Source organism: Mizuhopecten yessoensis, unplaced genomic scaffold, assembly GCF_002113885.1.
Source record: "Mizuhopecten yessoensis strain PY_sf001 unplaced genomic scaffold, ASM211388v2 scaffold8361, whole genome shotgun sequence".
NCBI lineage: Eukaryota > Metazoa > Mollusca > Bivalvia > Pectinida > Pectinidae > Mizuhopecten > Mizuhopecten yessoensis.
In genome coordinates, this window is record NW_018407509.1 from 743,629 (window position 1) to 767,858 (window position 24,230).

Consider the following 24,230-nt stretch of genomic DNA (forward strand, 5'->3'; position numbering starts at 1 on the left):
TATCAAAATCCAAGATGGCTGCCTGTCGGCCATGTTGTTTATCCGATCAGTCTCAAAAGTTGCCCTGCACAGCTAAGGACCAAGGGGAACCTGCATATAAAATTTGAGAAAGATCCCTCTGGTACTTCTTAAGAAATACCGATAACAAGAATTGTTTACGGACGGACCACGGACCACGGACGCAGGGTGATTTGAATAGCCCAACATCAGATGATGGTGGGCTAAAAAGCAAGGAATAAAAACATTTCTGCATCAATGCCATTTTCTGGACAGGATCACAGGGGCCGGACACATGAGCAGTGGACTTGTGTAAGCATTGATACAAGAAGAACTATTGTCCAATATAGGGGAGATTTAAGTTACTGATTTTTATGAATAAGATTGTGGATAGCTGAAGCTGTGTTGTGTGTGGCAATAATCCAGCATTTCTCAATCAAATTTTACACAATTTTAATGTAAATCATGTCGTTGATTCCAAACCTAATTTTAAATGATTATGTACACTTTTAAGTTCTTTCAAATCAATATGGAAGCAGCAACATTTAACATTAAAACTGAGTAATATTTGACTGAGATATACCAAGTTGAATCATGGTAGCGTGTCATATGGTAATCAAGCCATTGATTTGCTTTATTTTAACTGTACAGCCCTTATACCTACACAAACCCAATTACTCATATGTTTGTTACTGTGGACAAAATCAATTAGATTTTTCACCTTTTTTTATCTCTGAATTTCTTTTGTTTCTTTAGTTCTTCATCCGTTTTCTTGATGAAGTCGTGGTACATGACTTTACCGTCACAAAGACCATCTTCAATCTTCACCAGCTGTAGAGATAGTCTGGGGCCCAGCTCGGTCATCCTGAAGCAAAACATCACTGATCTGTAATTGTTTGTTTCTTGCTGTCCAGTTCAACACAAGAATGGATTAGAAGACTCTTTCATGCCCAGGGGTTTAGGATTGGGAAATTCCATCTGAGGGGTTTTCAAATTGGATAAAACCTGAGGCTTTCCAAGAGTTTCCCACGAATTTGACAACCAGTGGATGGAGTATATTCCAGTATTGAGTATATGCTACATCCCTGGGCAGGAAAGAGTATTTTTCTTTTATTCCAATCACCAGAATGAGCTTAGATATAAGAAAAACTTTGCAATTTCCACATCACAGCATCAACATGTTCTTGATGTTAAGTCATTGTTATCCCATTGTGACATCACGATCATAGATCATAGGGGTGCAAGATAGAAATTTCTTACAACCCTTTCTTACCCTCAACAGTTCGGTCATACCCACATAGGAATGAGAACAAAATGATATCAGAACCTAAATGTATAAATATTATTAAAAGGGCCTGTATTTTTTATAACCCTGATTTCAGCAAGCTACATGCCAAATATTACGATCATACGCATCATGGATCTTGAGAAGATTTTTTTTTTTTAAAGTTGATGATGGATGATATAGTGTAACTTCACACTCACTTCATTCTTAAAACCATACAAAATGATACAATGTACATAGAAAGACGGACAGAATTTAATCTCAATCAACATAAACCAAATTGGTTGGCATTAAGTTATCTGCTGTTAAACTTCCCTTAAATAAAACACAGGTGGTAAAATGACTTGTACATACCAAGAGAAAAATTCACTATCTTGAATGAGCTGGAACATTTACAGAATTTTCTTTTTTAAATCATTCCTCAAATCTAAAAAAAATCCTCCTGTTTTGGATTTTTTTTATATTTTAAACATTGAAAAAAAATCCCTATATACAGTACACAGTTCCTCATGAAAATATGATTTTTTTTCCCTAAATTACATAAACATAAATATGATTGAACCATGAATGATTCCATGAATACGGGCCATTGGTCTCTTTGCCAGTAAGTTATCTAAATTATCCAATAAGCATGGTTAGATAGCCTAGTACCAGAGACTTGGTAAAATAAAACTAATCACTCCTTCTACAGTTCTCACCTGTTATATGTGAAGCAAATTAACCATGGCCAGTATTCATGACACTGTTCTCATGCTCAAACCCAGAATCTGTGCTCAAGCCAAATGTCTTGTTTTGGTTATAAATCAATGAAGATTCAACTCTTGACAAGATTATGAAGAATTTTAGGAAGATTTGAAGCCAAATACTATTTTAAATCTAAACACCTAGACATGACGTTTTTGAACGTGTCACATGACTTTACCAAGTTTGAAATAGATTGGTTTGAGAGAAAAATCAATGCTTGAGCATAAGAATGATTCCATGAATACGGGCCTAGTTGAGATGCATGAGTTAGCTTACCTGATAGCACTTTTGGTAGACTTGATGTTGCCTCGACTAGTTATGGTCTGGGGTAACACAACCTCATTTTCTGGCCCGTCCAGCTCTGCTTCACTCTCAGACAAGTTACCTCCCCTAAAAGTAGACAAACTTATCAGAAACTGGACATTGCCTTGTGAAAATTCTTCTTTCTCGTAGAACAAACTGTCTTATACATTTTTTTTGTGGTGTTATTATTAGCTCACAAGGCAGAGAAACATACTACTGTTTTTAAACTTTTTCAAAAATTATATTTTGTTTGTGAGACAATACAAAAGTGATAATTTGCTGAAATTTGGCAGTGTAATCTAGACTAGTTTTGCTGAATATGGCTAACAAGATTTTTTTTTTCTTAGCTGGATCCAACCTAAAATTGTCAAATGCTCAGCCAATCTAGACTAGGGGTTTAAAAGAAAAGTTAACTAAGGACTGATGGACAAAAGATGCAGAGCCACAGCACAAGTTTACTTGCCCTGGCTTTTGGCAAATGAGCTTAAAATGAGTGAAATATTACACTTTTCTACTCAAGAGTGAAAATAATATGTGACTTACACTAATTCAACTTGCTATACAGAAATAATTAGCAGATCACCATTCACCAACCAATATATTATTGCAACGGTATTACATCTAAGATTTGATATTTTACTTTCGAATGTTCAAACTTTAAGCCACATTAAAAGCTACTTCCCTGAAGTGGATTGCATATTTCAACTTCCGGCAAGTGTTTTATCCAAAACCATATCGCAATATTTTGATTACAGTATGGTACACAATAATTTTTGGGTGTCACGATACACCTACGGTATTTTTTCGAATTTTGTCAGAATGTGATTGACTCCCACTCACTGTTTTATATACTCGCTGATGTCCTCAAACTTGCTCATATCTGGTACGGTCGTCTTTATCAGCTTTTTAACTGCTCTGGTCATTCCAACTGGCACAACCTTTATATTACTGCGCAAGAAAAAGAGAAACCTTTGCAAATATGAGATGACACACATTTTTCCTACAGCCTCATTGGTTGGATCAGTCACATGGAGGTGGGTGATTTGTGATATTGGGTGATTTGTGATATTGACTGAGTGTTACAACAGTATATACAGCAATATTCATTTTATGATGTGTCATTTCAACTATAAAGTCACAATGCTCTCTGCCAAACACAGAACTTTCATCCAAACAATTTTCTTACGTTCCATCTTCTTTAATGATTTAAACATCATTTAGCTTCTTGTATAACAATTAAGGACATTTTATATTTGGGGTAATATCACTTTCTCAGGTCTATATAACCGTATATTCACCTCCACAAAAGTCCATATCAAATTGACAATTATTACATGTTTGCTTGCTTGCAAGATATTGATATCTGATATCTTTCATACCGTGACAGATATCAAAAGTGACAACTGTCATAGTATAAAGATATCTCTTTTATTAATGACCAATCAGGACAGTTCCTTTCATTCACTGCCATCAGCAAAATCAGAAAACAGCAGAATGCATTGAGAAGCTCAATCAAAATGTGTCTACATTGCCAATGAGACATCATTAGAAGATTACTCTATCTATTCCACCCCCTCATCCCTCCTCCTCCCCCAAGACCACCTCCACAATTTTTTGGAAATTGATCCTTTATTTTTTTAATATTTTCCCTATATTTGATACTTACTAGTGCCTGAATTCAATTAGCTGGGTTTCTGGATCGTAGCTCAGTAGTACACATCGTCTTATTGTATTCAAGTCAACCTGAATTAGTGAAATAGAATAATGAAATTTTTATTTTCAATACTTGCAAATAGGTCGCTAAAAGTCATGTCCTAAAGAAGAAATTGCGTAAGTATTTTTTGAAACCCAATCAGCTTTCAATGAGTCCCACATGTTAAAGTGCTGAACATCTGTAAAAGACAAAAAACGTCTACGCAAAATGAAAGTAAAATTACTATTTTCTTTCTTTATCTAAGGACTGAATATTGAGTTGGCTGCCAAGACTGGGAAAAGATACTTGCCAACCTCTAAAATTTCCAGCGGGGAGATATAGCAAGGATGATATGGGCAAAAGCGGTCCCTAAACTCATGATGGCTTCTAATAAACTACAAGAACAACCTATTGTTCCTTCGTCTGTTGTGATTGAATTTATTTGATGATGTTCTCACTTTTACTCAATCCCCTGCATACTTTCGGTTATCCAGACAAGGAACGAAGGACCAAATTATTCCACCATTAAGAAAACCACGGTGTTGGCTCTAACCTTCATGTGGGAGGAAACTGGAGTACCCATAGAAAACCCACATGATTGGAAAGTGACCCCATACTTTTTCAAGCATATCTTCATTTTCATGCAAAGATAAAGTAAAATTAAGACTGAATTAATACTGTTTTTTCTAATTGTACAACACGGAAATGTTTGCTGTGTTGTCTTGGTTGCTACAGAACCACGAAAATAACTACAACAAATTAAACTTGACATACTTTTCTAATGTTTGTTTATATGGGCTATTCACAAAGGTTTGTTCTACAAAACGATCTAAATAGCTTCAAACCACGAAGAAAAATGACCCACGGAAATATTTCAAGTTGTAAAATCACTTACCTTATTGACGTTTATGGAAGGAAACATATTCTGGAACATTGAAGATAGGAGTTTGGTATGCATCTCGTCGCCACCGAAGTTGTTCATCACTAACAGAGGATGATACTGAAACTGTTTCCGTTCCAGGTTTGGCTTCCGCAGAGACGAAATGACATCCTTACAAAGGCAGTAGTTGTGAATCTTAAATGTCATAGTCGGGCCCCTAGGGATCCGCACCACCCGCAGATTGGTTGCTATTTCTGTTTTGCTCAACATCAGGAAGTGTGTGACATTTAACACGCCAGCGATGTTCACAAAGTCTTTCATAGAGTTCTTCTTTCTTGCCTAAAAAATAAGATTATTGTCATTTTGTATGGACCAGTCACATAACTATTCCGTCTTTGCGTATTGCAGAGTTATCTTCTCTTGTGAGCAGGAATTGATTATTATGTCGTTGGTTTGTGTGAGAAAATTATGTTGTTTTCTCAAAAATTGATGACTTTACTCTCACAAACAAATGACGTAACAATCAATACCTGCTCACAAGAAAAGATAACTCTGCAATATGCAAAGATGGAATTATTGATAATAAAAACTAGAGGCTCAACATAGCATTTCATTTAACTCATTCACCCCTGAAGACACATTTGAACTTTTCCAAGTCAAAGGTTGGAATAGTCCATTGTGAAAATTCTGCGGTGAATGAGTTAAGGACCATAGCCAAAAACTGACATACTTTTTTTTCTGGCATGGCTATAGCTTTAATAAATCATTTCCGAATAGAAAAACCATATCTTGTGGTAGGTGAGAGATAGACATGAAATCATCAATAACAGTGTTTTGATTGTAATTGTAAAAATTCAGCTGGACTAGACCGGGATTTGAACCCTTGACTTCGCATTGTTATACTGTCACTCTAACCGAACTGAGATAATCTGGTCAATGGAAGTGACCTTGGCCAACTGTGCTACAGCCAGGAAATACATATCTGGTACTAGTTATTCCCGGCCTCCTCTGTCCCAGGTGTGACGATGCAATATATAAAAAAAATATCTTGTCATCAGAAGCTACGTTATCGCAGCTTATCTGGTACATGTTAATATAGCACCAACATCACTCTATCTTGTTTCTTTGATATCTATCAATATTTACCTTGAGATTTCTGGCTGTGAAAGGTTCCATCACATTGCGCATATCCTTTATAAGTTGTACGACATTTTTACCAACATGTCCCCTATTGAACACAAAAGAATGTGGAGCCTTTGTGTAAATATCTTCCTGGTATTGCAGCTGCTTATGTTTCATAGTTTTCTGTCGTTTGCTCTGTAAAACAGGAACCAATACATTGTATTTAAATAACAGTATTTCTCTCAAATCTGCCTACGCCAGAAACTGACAAAAGTTTTGTTGGATAACACTTCCCCACGTCTTAGTTGCACCAGGTGATCAATAGTTTATTTTAAGAATTACATTTTTTGCTTATAAATTCTGATTTGGGAATACATAAAAACAAATGTTACAAAATATTTAGATGTTGAGTAATTCTAGGCGTGTTCAAATACGAATTATTTGTAACAATTTTTAATTATTTATATCTTAAGAGACTTTTTCATTTCTCATTTTAATCATGCATGGAATAAAGATGCACAACATATATTAAAGACTTTGCCTGGTTTTTCCCCAATACTACAAGCCAACCCTAGCTTCACAAACTACACTATATATTGGTTGATGTTGTGAAACGTGACATCACTTCAATTACTCCAACAACGTTAGAGGTTAACACAATACTTGAGACAAGAACATTGCATCAGTCAGCATAATTATCAGGTCGGGGAAAACCATTAAGTTGCGTATAATACGCAAACTCGTCTATTATACGCCAATAGGGGTATGGATTTGTTACTAAATATAGCCAAAATCACTTTAATCTTAACTTTTTCAAAGTGTTTGTCCAAGTCGCATTTATTCAGTCATGAAACATAACATAAATGCAAAAATAAACATTATTTGCAAGTGGGAAAGTACCAAAAATAGATGCAATATTTCCGGTAAAGGTACATCAAGTTTCTAAGTAGCAAACGCTTTCAGTAAACATCTTTTAGCACAATACTATCTACGTATATACCTTGTCGTAAATTAATGCGATTTAAAATAATATCTTGCAAAAGTTACTGTAAAAGCGATTTGGGTAATTTAAAGTAACAAATCCATACTCCAACTGGCGTATAATAGGCGAGTTTGCGAATTATAATCAAGTTGGTGGTTTTTCCCAACCATTTCTGATTATACCGAATAAAAAAATATCCAACCGGGGGCCTCTTATGTTATAGGTCAATGAGTACACTTCAATGTGATATATGACATCACTTAATTGACATATTGGTCAGCAGAAGAATAGTTGCTATTTCAGAAAATCTTGGTGTTCAGATCATTATAAGATGTAAAACGAATTTGACGACAGGCAAAACCTATTAAAAAAAACTTCTTCTTTGGTAATTTTCACGGTTGACTGTGGTGCAGAAGTTTTATCTCCCTTAAATGACATTATCGACGATTCCTGAACTTTTGACGTTTGGGATTTTGTCAATTCTGAAATATGTATTCGACTCGAAACAAGGTGGGAGAAACTAAATATACCTTCATACCACATGTACGATGCCGTGGTTCGTTTTAGTGTAATCGGATATACAACTACAACACATGTCAATCCTGTTTCTAATTAGCCATTTGTACGTAACTAAATAGGCATACTAACATGAAAACATATATTTAAACCAGTCGACAATATCAGTTTTACTCGCCTTTTTTTGTTTACCCATTTTGCTTTTGGACAGTTGTTACGATTTTCGTCACCTCGCCTGTAACATGTGCTTCCGGCTGTGTACACATATTTTGATGACGTATGGTTTATGTGTACTGCAAGTCGGAAGTGACATAATGTTTCCCGCGAATACTCCAAATGGTTTCTGGTCCTCACTGTGGCGAGTATGCGATAATAATAATTTATTTCTATTTTCATTTCCATAAACATCCCAATCATACTTACTAATTTAATTATCAATAATTGTATAACATTTTAATTATAATATATGACGTTGAGTTGTGACGTCATTTCTGTAAATTTGTTCGCTCTGATTTCTTTGAAAAGGCATAGCCAAAGAAGAACGTAGCTTTTGTTCATGACTGATATTTACTGATTTAGAATGAGATTAATAAAATCTTTTACCTGTAACTGAGCGAGAAAGGATTATCTCAGTTGAGGGTTAAGATTCTTCAACAAAATCCCAACTGATGCGTAAGCCGAGGTCGGGATGTTACAGAATCTAAGCCCGAGACTGCGATAACCCGATCTCGCTCAGTTACAGGTAATTGATTTATTTTCTCACACCTTTTATTTCGAAAAGAACTATTCAATTTCAATTTCAATTCAAATTCCACGAAATGTCACGTAAAGGTACAGGACAATCGACGAGATATACAAATCTAGGATGGGGTATGACGTGGGATATCTCTGTCTGAGGTGCGAGAAAAAATAAGCTTTATAGTTGGCAAGTCGAGGAATACAATAAAATACAAGCTCTAATGAGATTTGAAGACCTACATTACAAATAAGACATTAGAAAAATTAGATATCTAATGTAGCACATGCGGAAGAAGGGAAATGAACCGGGATAGGGTTTGACATTTCCTACAATCGCCCGTTACTTGCTTCTTTTTCTGTTTGAGATGGATGTTTGAAGACGGATTTGGTAAAATGGTCTCATCTTCAGAAACCTCTCGTTCTTGCTCTTTCTCTTTGTTATGAGCATTTCGGGATACAATTGCGCTTGGTTGCTGCATGACTGGTCGCGGAGGTGTTATTACAGCTTTTGCAACACTTTTGGTGACATATCCGGATGTCCTTCTTTCCCATTTTTCACCTGTCGCTTAATGTCATGTAATTGCTTTCGCAGTGTTACCTTTGTCTGCTTGTTATGTCCAACTGTTCATGTTGTTGACTCAGGGTTTTCACTTACTACACTAACATCGTGAACACAGTTTTTGGCCGTCTGGAGAACATACTTCAACCTGTTTTTAAATCCTTCGATTCCACTAGAGTGCTCATCGTTAAATTTCTGGGCGATTCCTTCACTGTCTGATATTTTAATCCATGTTTTGTCAACTTGTAATTTGTTATTCCGAGGTAATTTCAATACTTCCGACACGGTTTTCTCTGATTTCCTGTCGTTTTCGTTGTAGTCATTCACGATTCAGATTGCACATCGACTTTAACACATAAAACTTAATGTTTTCTTTCTCAAGTTTTTGTTATCTTAGTATGCATATTTTGCATCTCTTCGTTGTGTTTCTTTGCGCTTTCCCTTGCGTTTTCTTTGTCCTTTTGTAGTGTTTTCAGTTGTGTACTTACGTTTTCAAGGTTATTAATCTGTGATTTTTAATTGATGGCAAATTTTCATTAAAAGACATTTTCTTTTGCTACAAGGATTGATGACCTTTGAAGTCAGTACAGCAGACTACGCATTACACTGCTATTAGAAAAAAATACACAGGAGATACTTGTCACAAATTGATGACAGTTTTGGTCGACAAATGTTCATCGAGTTTCATGCATGAATCATTTCATAAACCTATAGCTTATTATTGAAATGTAGAATGTAGTTTTTAACGGAAAGAAACACTGACATTTTTATTCGTCTATATTCTGTTTTATTTCACATTGTTTGCAGCATACACTGCACAGCACACCATAGAATACATATACAAGATACGATATATGCATTTCCATTTCCATACAATGTCATTGACTGATACTGGCAGTAAATTATGATATTATGCTGTTATCAGTTACAAGTTGTTCATAGCAAGATGTGCAAAAAACAATCTGGTATATCTTCAACAACATCAAAAATTTGAAACTCGAACTATGTCTTTTGATTAAAAAAAACAAGAGGCTCAATGGGCCTGCATCGCTCACCTGGTATAAATATCACACTTGTAACATTAAAAATGATCTAAAATAAAGCTACAGGCAAATTAAGTCATTATGTTGAACAAATTTTATAGCCTTTCATTTCAGGATGCAACTTGCAAAGTATCAACATCCTGGGACCCATGGTTATTCAGAAGAGGTCGTTTACTTTAACAAACATAGTAGTCCTTGATACCAGCATGCTACTGACTAAATATCAACATCCTGAGCCTTTTGGTTATTCAAGTTGTTTAAATTTTTGAACATATTTGCTCCTTGTGACCTTGAATATGATTCAAGGTCATACATTTGAACAAACTTAATAGCCCTTGATCCTAGTATGCTACTGACTAAATATCATCACCCTGGGCATTTTGGTTATTAGCTCACCAGCCCAAAGGGCATCGCTCAACTGTTATTAATCTAACACTTGTAATCTTAAGATTTCATAAGAAACTATTAAAAGATTTAAACATATGACGCCTCTGACCTTGTTGTCGAACAAGGACATTAGGTTGAAAGTGGATCAAGGTCATTCATTTGAACAAACTTGATAGCCCTTTACCCCAGCATGCTACTGGCCATATATCATCACCCTGGGCATTTTGGTTATTGAAAAGAAGTTGTTTGAATTTTTTAACATATTTGACCCCTGTGACCTTGAATATGGGTGAAGATCATTTATTTGAACAAACTTTGTAGCCCTTTATCTAAGCATGCTACTGGCCAAATGTCATTACCTTGGGCATTTTGGTTATTGAGAAGAAGTTGTTTAAAGTTTTTAACATATTTGACCCCTGTGACCTTAAATATGGGTGAAGGTCATTCATCTGAACAAACTTTGTAGCCCTTCATCTCAGCATGCTACTGGCCAAATATCATCACCCTGTGCATTTTGGTTATTCAGAAGAAGTTGTTTAATGTTTTTCACATATTTGACCCCTGTGACCTTGAATATANATACGATGTATGCATTTCCATGCAATGTCATGGATACTGGCAGTAAATTATGATATTATGCTGTCATCAATAGTGACCTACTCAGCACATAAATGAACACCACAGTGACAAAATGGCATTATTATAACAACAGTGACCTCTGTCACTCTGACAGAATGTTATGGCCCCAAAGTTTCTTATTCTTAAACTCATTCACCCCTGAAATTTCATAATGAACTATTCCTACCTTTGAATTGGAAGAGTTCAAATGTGTCTTCAGGGGTGTATGAGTTAACCCTGAATTTAATTCAGTCCATCTATATATAACAAGTTGTTTATAGCAAGATGTGCAAAAAACATTAATCTGGTATATCTTCAACAACATCAAAAATTTGAAACTCAAATTATGTCTTTTGATTAAAATAATTAATAGAAATCAAAAATATTCATAAATTGTCAGATATTTCTGAGAATCGTATTTTTGAAAATTTGTCTATAAATCTTGCTAATCAGGCCTTGCACAGCAGGTTTAGGTTGTAAAGGACAGGTTTCACTGTAGTACATTATACGATGCGATGTCAACGTTATTAACATCCTCGAAATTCTAGGGGTTACCTCAATTCCATTTCCTCACCCCCGGAATAATGTTACGACAAAATCGAAGGCATGCCGATAAAACGAAACTGCCCAATCACTTGGCTTATTCATGTCTTTCAAAGATTACAAAGTGAAAACAGAGGTCAAAGCCGGTCAATTTTACTGTTAAACTGCAATAAGATTCTTTTGATCTACATGTACATCAACGGATCAAACTACTTGTATCAGCCACAAGATGTACGGTTCGAGCTTTCGATTTTGTCATAACAAGAGTGTAACCCCTGGAATTCTAAGGATGTGTAGTTAACAAAATTACTATAATACATGTATGCATATGCAATTATCAAAAGGGATACAACAAATACTCAAGTAAAAAAGGAAAGGTCAATCTATGACCTTTGCCAGTAACTATAGTAACCATGAACACAATTCGCCTGTAAGAACTCCTGTTCGGCATACAAATTTGTAAGGAAATATATGTTAAACAATGTACAGGTCTTCCAGGCGTATAGCTGCCAATACGCTGGTACGCAGGTGAATCCACCGAATTTTCAAACAGAAAAACAAAAACACAGCTTGTTGCACCGTTGGTCCCCTACCAAGGCCCCTGCCCTGGACAGGCTCCTAAATGAATCCACTCCAAGCAAGAGCTAGCTACACTCCTGTATACAATATAGCAAAGGTTAAGAGAAAGTGCTATTCAGAGTGTTGATATAATGGAAACTGCAGACAAGATATTAAACACTTTAATCCAGATATCTACTTACAAATTAGCATGTTGTATAAATCTTTGTGACCAAAAAAGGTCAGGAAAGGGTGACTAGATAAAAATCCTTGAAGGGAAAATGTCGCTATCTGAGAAGAAATGTTTTATGTAAAACAATGGAAAACGAAACGGAGCTTTGTGTTATGTAACATAATGGGAAAATGTCCCTACCACAGTAACATTTTAGGTTATTTATCAGAAATGTATCCATATCTGAGCTATGTTTTATGTTATATAACGGAGAAATGAAGTCATCAGCCTTTGTATGGAGAAATATAGTTATCAGACATTTATTTTATGTAATGGAGAAATGTCACTATCAGACCTATGTTTGGGATATGTAGGGGGCACAGTGGTGGAGTGTTCATCTGCGATCACTGCCCCCACCCACCCACACACACACACAACAGAGTCACAGGTTCGAAGCCTACGTGGGGCAGCCGTCATGTACTGGCCACAGGTTGTTGTTTTTTCTCCGGGTACCCCAGCTTTCTTCCACCACCAAAACCTGACACGTCCTTTAATCGCAATGAAGCAATGTCGCCATCAGAGCTATGTTTTATGCAATACAAGAAATGTATCAGAGACATGTTTAATATAATGCAAGAGAGATAAGGGAGATTACTCCAAGTCCAAATACCCGAATGAAATTTAAAGTAAATGAAGGACTATGACACTAAGTTGTAATTGTCAACATATACTAATGATATATTATAGGGTACATGATTTAAAGCCAAGAATCAATTAAGTATATTTTACGGTATCAAATCATATCACAGACTTACAAATACATATCACATGTTCATTAATAAAGAGAATTGAATAACACTTTTATGCACCAAAACACCGGCGAACAGCATTGATATAACAACACCTACAATGAAGAAAATGCATTATGGCACTTGTACCTTGGTTACTGTTGCTATGGTGGAGTGTCTATAAATCTATACGTTCATCCTCGAAAGTCCAAGGGTTACGTTTACTTATGTACTCCACACTGCTGGAATATGTCCTGACAAAATTGAAGGCACACAGTTTAGATATTAAATTAGTTTCAGGTGATAAAAACTGACCAATGGCTAGGCTTTGAAAGTTACAGAGGAGCAACAATGCCAGTCAGTTTCACTGTTACATTGCCACATGCTGTAGATCGACTATTTGCACCATCCACAAGATGGCACCTACAGAGTCTTCGTTTTCGTCATGACATGTTCCAGGCGTGCAGAGAATATAAGTGAGCGAAACCCCTGGAAAGCTCAGGATGCTTACAACAGAGATTTACACACAAACAATGAATAATAAAGGACCAGTGCACAAATTACTGGAATCACAACCTAAATAGCGCTCATCTGTATTATAAGCTTAAACAGCTTGACATTCGTCTTGATCATATATGTCCAATAGCGCTCATCTGTGTCATAAGCTTAAACAGCTCGACATTCGTCTTGATCATATGTGTCCAATAGCACTCATCTGTGTCATAAGCTTCAACAACTCAACATTCATCTCGATCATATATATATGTCCCAAGCTAAAATAAACTAACCAACTACCAAATAACAAATTTATCCAGAAATAAGCCCATGTCTGGTAATAAGCCCACCCACTTCTACTACAGTTCTGTAGAAATGCATTGTCCTTTTATAAGCCCTCTCCTTTAGGCTTACTTTTTGACATAAAATATTGTACGAGATTTCTTTGATTTTGAATGACTAAAGATATGTAGGAAATAAGGCATAAAAAGTGAAAAATAAAATTACACAAAAAAATTACGATTTAAAGTTTGATCATCAACTATAGTGACTATGGTCTAACTACAGTACAATCAAACTCTCTTTAGTAATTTGACATTGTATTGCGCATGTGTAAAGAAACTAGAAGCTATGGTGCACATATATGGCCACTATTGTACAACCTACGGATTTCTTCAGTTGGACTAGCGGTTGTCTGCACACGCGTGACTATTTGAAAGCAATGCAGTGATTGATTGTTGTTTACCAGCATGTGTGAGCACATTAAGTGTACCAGCCCGACTTTGGTAAATGGCTGATGATTGAAAATCCCCTGAAGTATTGAAAATGTGCATATTTATGGTAGGAATGATAATTTGTTTTTCTTGCAAATTCCAATATCAACTCACATTATGTGATAACCTGAGTGTGCAAATTCCGATATCAACTCACATTATGTGATAACCTGAGTGCTAAATTTCATCCCTGGTTGTGGTGTGTATGTCTTACAGTTTAGTTAGTGTATCTTCCCAGCCCCTAGTGATCCTGTATGGAAACAAATATGCCCGACGACAGAATCCTAAATATATATATATATATATACTGTATTTATTTAAGCATTGAACTGCTTTCAGTTGGCATTCATAGGCAATATGAATGCCAACTGGACAAAGGCAAATTCAATTCACCCTAACCCTAATAGAACAGGCATCTCCCGGGGATGGTCAGTAGTATCCAACGAAACAATTATGACGTCATAGTAATGATGACGTCAACAATCGGTCCATGGCATTCATAACCTATAATATATGAATGCCAACTGAATTTGGTAGGGTTATATAGTGGCAATGCCGTTCGATGGTTAATATGCTGCAATAAACCCATGCCTGGTAATAAGCCCACCCATACCTATTGAAGTTCAGTTATAATGCCAACAAATTTTATTTCATTGACCTGTAATAATGTGCTTATTGCATGACAAACACGGTAAGGGTAAGTACGGGATACAGTAAGAGGAGCTAACAACTTGAATTCAATATGGCACAGCATTCGTAATGTTTGGCAAGAAATTTACAAGCACTGATAATGTACTATATACTATTACAGCACATTGGGAAGATTTTTTATTCTGGCATGACTTACATTTTGATATACAAGGACTTTTACAAGGTACTGAAAATATTTATAAAGATGAAATAAACAAAATGCAATCAAGTGGTCCAAGGGTAAAAAAATCAGCAGGGCTAGACTGGGATTCGAACCCTGCACTTCAGATCACTCATATTATCACTCTTACCGACTTGGCTACCAGGTTAACGAAAGAGTCCTGGCCCCAAATGGGCTACAACTACAAAGCAAAATTAAGGGTCAATGAACGCACCAAAAACCACTGTGCAGTGACTGTGGGACAAGGATCCTTAATAAATCTAATTGTAGCACTCTTATGTATAAATATCTTTTTTAATATCGTGACATGAGAAAGTATAGAAAGTAAATACACCTCTTCAGCTAATGTTTTACATCAAGCAGGTAGACAACATAAAAATATGCACCACACAGCCTTTTTTTGTTTTACAAAAAGTAACCATTGTTTACAGAGATATAGCCCTGAATATGTAAATTTTACATGTGATAATTTCATCAACTTGCAATACATGACATAAAACAACCGAATTACATAAACAGCATTTAAAAAAAACACCATGATATAAACCAAAATGTGATATAAAGTGGCACCCACTTAAGTAGTAGTGTAGTATTCTATTGGTAATTTTATATAAGAAGCCAAAGAAAAAACCATGATTAAACAAGAATTAACTCATTCACCCCAAAAGTCACATTTGAACCTTACCAAATCAAAGACTGGGCAAGTCCAATTTAAAAATGTAGGGGTGAATGAGTTAAGAAAATACAATTCAATCTGGTACACCTTAAAATTGCTTTGTTTTGACACACATTTTAGATTATTGTGACAAACATTTGAGAACTTTTTTATAGTGAAAACACTTAACATGACAATAGATATGTTCGACAAGAGTCTGCTTGACAAAGATCACTGTATCAGCTGCCGGCCGGACACTGAATTTTGAGAATCTCAATTGGAATGGTGTCTTCGTAATGGAATATCTTCTTCTTGGGAGAATCAACTATTTCATAAGTGAGTCCTTCGTTTGCTGTGTGAATAGAAAAAAAAAGATGAATAAAGTTTCAGTGATTTTCAAGAACGAGGGATCATGTACATTCTCCCCTAAATCTTGAAATTCTCCATTTATAACACTTCAAATGCCCCCCCTCCCCCCCCCCCCCCCCCCTCCATTCCTTTATCAAAACGAAAGAAACACTGAAACTCATTGTATTACATACCCTATATCTATCATTTTGAAGTCAAGGAAGGCAATTTAACAGAGACTCCATCATATTTAAATCAGGGGATTTCAGAAACACACAAATTTCTTTTAAACAGTTCCAGTTTTAAAACCCAGAGCTCAACATCCAAACTCGATGAGTAATCAGGCTTTGTTTCTATAACTATAGACTTTATATCACTTATATAATAGACAAATTTTAGACTGAATGTTTACAGGGTAAGGATTTTCTATGTTATGACACATTGACTAAAGTCCTCAGGGGTGGGGTTTGTTTGACGCTAGAGTCAATCCTCTCAGCATAGTTATGATTTTCTCTTCATGCCCAGCAATTGTTTTATAGTTATGGGTTGGGGATCTTAAAAAGTTTTCATATGTTGACAAAGGCACCAAGGTCCCTGTGGAAAGAGGGGGGAGAGGCTTGACTCCTGGTCAGTCCTGGTAACAAGTCTGCTATGTGTGTATGGTTTTAAATAGTAAGCATCTCAATAATTTTAAACCATACAGATTTGCACCCAAATTTCCTCTATTAGGGCCCAAGGAATCAAATGAGGTATGGTTACATTCCATGCAGCCATTTAGAAGGAGTAGGATTTTTGCTTTTAAACAAATGTTATTTTCTATATGGGAACTGCTCTTCTGCTTCCAGAGAAGAGGTTTCCAACCTTTCATTATTACAAAACTGAAACCCAAGGATACTCCAGACCAAGTTCGGTCAGATGTTGCACCATGGCATAAGTCATAAGGCATGACATGTCCTTCCCAGCCAGATGAACCAACAAAAATGTAAAATTTCAACCAATAAAATCACAATGCAGACATCTTAAGAATCCTACCTAATGGTAAATAAGCCCTACCTAATACGATGAGGAAGTGGTCGCGGGTGTCCTCATTTCTGATCGTAGATGCTATAAAGGCAGTGGCTCTTTGGCCATTCTCCATCTCCAGGGACAACAGTTTCCGCAACACAGACACCAGGGCAGGCATGATGGACTTGTCAAACACAACATCTGTCGGCAAATACGACAAGTAGAGCATCAAATGGACAAATTATGAAGGGGTGTTACCATTTCCAAGTTTGAATATGTTGGGTTTTTTTGGCATCACAAAAACATTTCATCATCAGAATGATGAAAGGATAGTGGATTTAACTTTTTGGCAAATTTACTTTTTCATTTACCTCATCAATGTGAAAAAATGTGCATAGGAACACATTAGCAGGACATACAATACATTTTACAGCATTATTGCTCAATGTCAAATATTTCCTCACTGAATAGTTTCAAACACTTTTCATCATAATACATGTATGTAACTTTCTAATTTGTCATCAATTCTTGTGTACCTTTAAAATGTGTCAACAATTCTTGTGTACCTGGCAAATGTCCTTTATTTTTTTATTTTTTATATGTTTGGTATCATTCCCAAAGTTTTCGTATGGTTGCCAAACTGTACAGATTAATCAGCTTTTCGATTATGGAATTGATTAATTATTTCAATTTAATTTAAGATAATTTTCATAAATCGGCCAAAACCTATGTGGTGTGTGCACTTGAGGTTTACCTGCAGCAAGTATGATGTCAGGAGCTAGATCCCACAGAATTCTGTCATCGGAAGTTTCCCAATCATATTTGAGAAGTCGGATTCTCTCGTCTTGGTCGAAGAAGTACATTCCAGGAAGACATTCGTCCATTACCCAATTCTGAGACTCAACATGAAAATCGTTCTGATCAGAAAATGTGTCCTCGCTGTTTTCCTCGTCGTATGACGATGAAGCTGTGGAAGTATAGCTGATCTCCATAATATCTGAACACATGCTCACGGTACAGGGATTGGAGGGCTCAGCGTTTACACTCAATTGGCGGCGGATTGATTTCATCATACGTCCGTCCTTTTTGTCTGTGCACTCTTTAGATGTGGAGGGGAAGATATCGCTGGGCGTGTAGGTTGGCTGTGACAGATACGTTTGTTTAGCAAAGTTGGTCTCAATGTTCTTCATAAGAAGGTAGAGCACCTGGTGGTGACAGTCAGTAAACGTGTACGACTTCATCTGGCACTTCCTGCACACAGTGATCCCGGTAAGTCCCAGTCCACTGCCCAACTCCAACACACGCCTACACACAGACAGAACAAAAAATTATAACACATATACGTAACAAACAACAGAAACTTAGACTGCATTCGTTTATTGCAATCTAAACAGTTGAACCGGTTAGACCAGAGTCGTTCGTTTATGAAATAAGGTTGGACCCACTTAATTTGATGCTGCTTGCAAGGCCTGCATAAACATTTGCAGGTCTGGCAGTATTTATACTCGAAAATGTAACATTTAACAAGAGGCCCAATGGGCCTGCATCGCTCACCTGGTATNCGCCAGGTGAGCTAAAAACAGACAAACTGGTTAAACCGGATACACTCACATTCCTGTGTTGTTATACACTTACTTTAACAGAAATTTAGCTGTTTCACTTCATGTACTTAATGTTTCTGGTTTGGTTTTATCGGGTTTAACGTCCTATCAACAGCTGAGGTCATTAAGGACATGCCTCACTGTGTGGTGTGTAACCGTGCATGTGTGAATGTGTGCCGGAGACAGGGTATGTTGCTGTACTTGCCTCCTTGTGATAGCGCGGATCTGATGCCGACTCTATAGTGCTATCTCACTGAAATACAATGCCGAAGGCACCCAGCACAGCATTCTGCCCAGTCACATTATACTGACAACGGGCAGGGTGAACCAGTTGTTGTCATTACCCTAAATGCTGAATATTAAGCAGGGAATAACAACTACCATTTTCAAGGACTTTGGTATGCCACGTCCTGGTGACAGAACCCATTGTCTTCCTCACCTGGGCGAACACTCAACAATAAAGCCAAAAGTGAGGTATTGCCAAGTAAGACGTTAGGAAATGAAAGAATGTAGAAGTAGAGAGAAAGATTAAGATCAGAAGTGTTGCAAAGGATGCAGCAGATTAATTTTGTTCGCTTTTGAGTCCCCTAGTAGAGGGCACAAAAGCAAATCCCATATTCTGAAGGGAGTTCTCACATTAGTAGCCTCTTACGATACATGCATTGGGTAACAGCAGGTGTATTCTTTTCTCGATCCCCGACCTGCAGGGGTGACTTACTGTATCACAAATCTACCTATACTTATTTGCTTTCTTAACTACGGTATTCATTCTTTTAGGCTGTGTCTCCTTAAGCACTCATCTTCATTTTTCCCAAAGCTATTGCAAAGATGTGAAACACCAAAAGCAAAAAAAAGAAAAAACTTACTTGTTTTCTAAGAACTTGCTATTTTCGGAGCACCATTCTGACAGATGTAAGGCTGCCTGTGATGAGAAAAAATATAAATACATATAAACAATGGATAAACTAGAACACTGACAGGTCAGTAAGGGCCCCGTCTTGTGGCAATATATCCCCCATAATTATCAAAAAGCAATCTGCCCATATAGCTGAGCTTGACGTTTGACATTTGGACTTCAAAAAGAATCACAAGGAAGCAAAATATACATTTTACATAACTATGATGTGAGTCTTGTTTCCTTCCACCTCCATATTTGCTGGGCTAACAGAAATGTAAATACCGGTGTATCATACTCATTTGTTAGCTTTGATTTGTTTTATTTCACCTTATATACCTCCTCCATCAAGAGCTAGGGTCAAAGTCAGAGATCCACTTTGTCTTTGACCTTTGGACCCAAATGACCTTGACCATTAACCCAGTGACCCTGCAGATCTGTGGTCAGTTGACTTATTCTTTAATTCCGACCAACTTTGCTTCTTGATATCATAACAAAATGTTCATCAGTGAAAAATACAAAACTTGACCTTGACCCTTTGGACCCGTAACCTGGACCAAAGGTCAGTTGACTCTGTGTTAATTTCTGAACAACATTGCTCCATAATGTCATAACAAAATGTTCATCAGGGAAAAGGTACAAAATTTAACCTTGACCTTTGACCCAATGACCTTGAACTTTGGTCAGTTGAATCCTTGTTTAATTCTGATCAACTTTGCTTCATAATGTCATAACAAAATGTTCATCAGTAAAAAGATGTAAAATTTGACCTTGTCCTTTGACCCTAATGACCTTGACCTTTGACCTCGACTTAAATCCGAACAACTTTGCTTCATAATGTCATAGCAAAATGTTCATCAGTGAAAAGATGTAAAATTTGACCTTGACCTTTGACCCTAATGACCTTGACCTTTGACCTCGACTTTTTACCTCCGTGTGTCTCTTTGTTTAAATCCGAACAACTTTGCTTCATAATGTCATAGCAAAATGTTCATCAGTGAAAAGATGTAAAATTTGACCTTGACCTTTGAACCTAATGACCTTGACCTTTGACCTCGACTTTTTACCTCAATGTGTATTTTTGTGAACTGAACATCTTGACCAAGTTTCATGTACATCAGTCAATAAATACCAAAGTTATCAGCCAGGAACAGAATTTGTGGATGGACAGACAGACAGACAGACAGACAAACAGACAGAGTGATTACTATAGGGCACCCGTATCTCTGATACGGGGCCCTAATTATTGACTCCATTTATCAATGTTATTGATCACAATATTATTAATGAAGAAAAATTATAGATTATAATATTACCTATGTAACTTATTTCTGCACTGAAACATGTACTCAGTATTTATCTTGTAGACAAGCCCATGGCTGGTAATAAGCCCACCCAATTCTGTTGCAATTTTGTAAAAAATGTCACTGTCCTATAATTACCCGATCCCCTTATTACGGGGAAACCATTCCATTTTCTATTTTGTTACATTTTTTAAAGTAACACAACACAAAACTTTTGCTGCATGGTAAAAGTGTGGATATTAGTGGTGCGATCTTTGACTCCGTGTTATAATGTCAAGCTTGATAACAAGGCTGAGGGTCAATTTGAATGGGTTACTCAACGCAATTTTGCCGCTTGCTGCTATTATCTGGTAAGATGTCAAAACAAAAATTGTTTACAGTAGTTATGTAAAAAAAAATTACCTGTATTTTGCAAAGGTGTGCCAAACAACAAACATGAAATAACATTTGTTTGCATTAAAATATAGTATTCGATAATGTTAATAAATTTGATTGGTTTGGTTTGTTTGTGTGTTAAGTCCTATTAACATCTATACGGTCAATTAAGGACGTGCCAGGTTTTGGTGTCGGAGGAAAGCCAGAGTTCCCGGAGAAAAACCACTGACCTACGGCCAGTACGTGGCGACTGCCCCATGCAGGCATTAAACCCGCGACCCAATGGTGGAGGGCTAGTGGTAGCAGAATGTAAGACACCTTAACCACTTGGCCACCGCGGCCCCTAAAGGACTATGTATGGTTTGGGCCTGTTTTGGCCCCCAAATGCATCAATATTCAAAACCTTTAAATGAACTTTGAAATGACTGTTCCTTTAATTTCGAATACTTCCAAAATAACATAATGAAACTATTTATTTATATTTCTAATTATTGTTGCCATGGTAACATGTTCAACATAAATTAGAAAAATTTGAATATTTAGTGAATATTAGGATATTTTGCATAATTTTTCTCCTAGAAACTATAGAGGGCATGTTTGAACAAACTTAATATCAAAGGATAATGTGTAGGCACCTGTAATACATCTTTAGGAGAAATATAAATTTTGTTCAAGAGTGCGCTCTATGGTAGCAAAGAGAAAAACTAGGTGAAAACCTGTCAAAATTGACTGAATAATCAAATTTCAATAATTTATGCAAATATGACCTGGTTACCATGGCAGCCAAAATTGAAAACACAAATAAATATTTACATAATAGGACTGGGGAAGCATTCAAAATTAAAGAAACATTCGTTTGGAAGTTACATTGCAGATTTATAATTTTGATGGATTTGGGGGTCAAAAAAGCCCCAAACTATACATAGTCCTTTCAAAGAGTTCCTGTTGCAGATTACCTGCCAAGTACTTAGTCCTGTGGTCCCCTGGGAAATAAGATGTACTGACTCCTGTAGACTGACGGTATTCCCACAGGGCTGAAAAGTTACAAAGAATTCATCAAATATTGTATCCAACAAAAGCGACAATTTACATAATCTTTAATTATATCCTCTTGAATACCATATATTTTTCATAAGTATGTCAGAATACTTCTAAACATTTTCTTCGGGTTGGTAAGTATGGATTATGAGAAGTTCTTTTTACACAACCGATAAGATTTTCTATGTGATGTTTCGATGACTAGTACGATATGTACACGTTTGTAAGCTTACAGTGTAGCCGAATCGACTAGCTTTTGTGGACAACTCGTACACATTTTACACCTTTGTGTGCATACGCTTCACTGGTCATTTGTCTGATGAACAAGTCATCGAAACGTCACATAGAAAATCTCATTGGTTGTGTAAAAAGAACTTCTCATAATGTCAGAATACTGTTTCACAGGTGCAAATTTCGGCATATGCAATTTAACATTACAAGAAAACCATTAAATTTTCAATTCATTTCGTGTTCAAAGTTTGATGACTAAATTATTAATGCTTAAAAATGTGGGAATAAGTTGTTTAATATGTAATGCGATATTCTAATGACTTCATGCTTTACAATAAGGCTATCCTCCATTCTGAATGCTTACAAGAATAATATCAACTGTGTATATGTAGTACCAGATTGTATAAAATCCAAAGTATATGAAGTGAAGTTGTACCAAAACTTCCACTTATTCTAATCAAAAAATTTCTTCGTCTGCATCTGACCAGAAAATTTATCGCTAAAAAAATGTTACAATAAACACACCTACAAACAGAGAGAACATCTAGTGTAAAACCTACATGCTGTATTTAAACTTGGTGGTTAGTCTTCATTAACCTTAACTCAAACAAACATTGAATAAAAATAAGCCCAGTACCAACTATAACATGGTCTGTATATTTAATACCTATTTACATACCAGAGTGTAGGTTTTGTAACATAGCGTATCGTCCTCTTCCTCCTTCTGTTGAAGCAGATCACCATATGTTTCATAGATTTCATCACAGATATCAGCATCAATATCTTCAAGCTGAATAAAAGGAGACATTTTTTTTCTAATTAGACAGCCTTTATTAAGGGAATGTGTACCCATTATAACTATGAAGGCTAACAGTACAATATCTTTCTGAAAATCAAACTAATTTAACCTAATAAATCCCCAATCCCCTAAAAGTCCCTCCCTTTCATTCTTTTCTTGTTCTACATGAAAGTGTTTAATCTTCCATCGTCATTCACAGGCTTACTTGAAAAAGTATTTATAATGGCTTTCTTGAGGAATTTTGAAAAGTTCTACATTCAAATTTTTCCACTTTGCTGAGCGGCAAGGCACTTACTAGGTCAAATGCAGTACATATGAGTTATAATCTACAATATCTTGTGTCTGACTAAAATCAACCATGATACAAAGTACTAAACAGTTAATGGTCATTATGATAATGGGATTTTCTGTCTATGTATGGGGTTTATATAATTCGGCTCCTTTTGATTACGATATAGAAATTCTTCTTTTTATTTTATACCAAAACAAGAGGCCCAATGGGCCTGCATCGCTCACCTGGTATAAATATCACACTTGTAACCTTAAAAGTGATCTAAAATAAAGCTACAGGCAAAATAAAATATCAGTATTTATGATTAAAATTCATTCAAAAGAACCTGTTATTTTTTTTTTAAACATTTCACCCCTGTGATTGAAAATCGAACACAGTCATTATGTTGAACAAATTTAATAGCCTTTCATCTCAGGATGCAACTTGCAAAGTATCAACATCCTGGGACCCATGGTTATTCAGAAGAGGTCGTTTAAAGATTTTAAACAAATTTGACCCCTGTGACCTTGAATATAAGTCAAAGTCATTCACTTTAACAAACATAGTAGTCCTTGATCCCAGCATGCTACTGACTAAATATCAACATCCTAAGCCTTTTGGTTATTCAGAACAAGTTGTTT

At 36.1% G+C, this 24,230-nt stretch overlaps 2 protein-coding genes across 2 annotated transcripts in view; both read right to left on the bottom strand.

The window, feature by feature from the left end:
- The window catches only part of LOC110455687 (suppressor of SWI4 1 homolog), an 18,942-nt gene extending 11,152 nt beyond the window's left edge, over nucleotides 1-7,790 (bottom strand). The window contains exons 1-7 of the mRNA XM_021505963.1: nucleotides 7,701-7,790; nucleotides 6,049-6,219; nucleotides 4,918-5,241; nucleotides 3,996-4,072; nucleotides 3,170-3,277; nucleotides 2,303-2,416; nucleotides 719-862 (exon numbers count right to left, since the gene is read on the bottom strand). Of these exons, the coding sequence (XP_021361638.1) occupies nucleotides 719-862; nucleotides 2,303-2,416; nucleotides 3,170-3,277; nucleotides 3,996-4,072; nucleotides 4,918-5,241; nucleotides 6,049-6,219; nucleotides 7,701-7,718 (956 nt within the window). The 5' untranslated portion in view covers nucleotides 7,719-7,790. The remainder of the gene's footprint in view (nucleotides 1-718; nucleotides 863-2,302; nucleotides 2,417-3,169; nucleotides 3,278-3,995; nucleotides 4,073-4,917; nucleotides 5,242-6,048; nucleotides 6,220-7,700) is intronic.
- Nucleotides 7,791-15,125: 7,335 nt separating this feature from the next.
- The window catches only part of LOC110455686 (protein-lysine N-methyltransferase EEF2KMT-like), an 11,850-nt gene continuing 2,745 nt past the window's right edge, over nucleotides 15,126-24,230 (bottom strand). The window contains exons 3-8 of the mRNA XM_021505962.1: nucleotides 23,199-23,309; nucleotides 22,207-22,284; nucleotides 19,543-19,598; nucleotides 17,830-18,380; nucleotides 17,124-17,276; nucleotides 15,126-16,074 (exon numbers count right to left, since the gene is read on the bottom strand). Of these exons, the coding sequence (XP_021361637.1) occupies nucleotides 15,962-16,074; nucleotides 17,124-17,276; nucleotides 17,830-18,380; nucleotides 19,543-19,598; nucleotides 22,207-22,284; nucleotides 23,199-23,309 (1,062 nt within the window). The 3' untranslated portion in view covers nucleotides 15,126-15,961. The remainder of the gene's footprint in view (nucleotides 16,075-17,123; nucleotides 17,277-17,829; nucleotides 18,381-19,542; nucleotides 19,599-22,206; nucleotides 22,285-23,198; nucleotides 23,310-24,230) is intronic.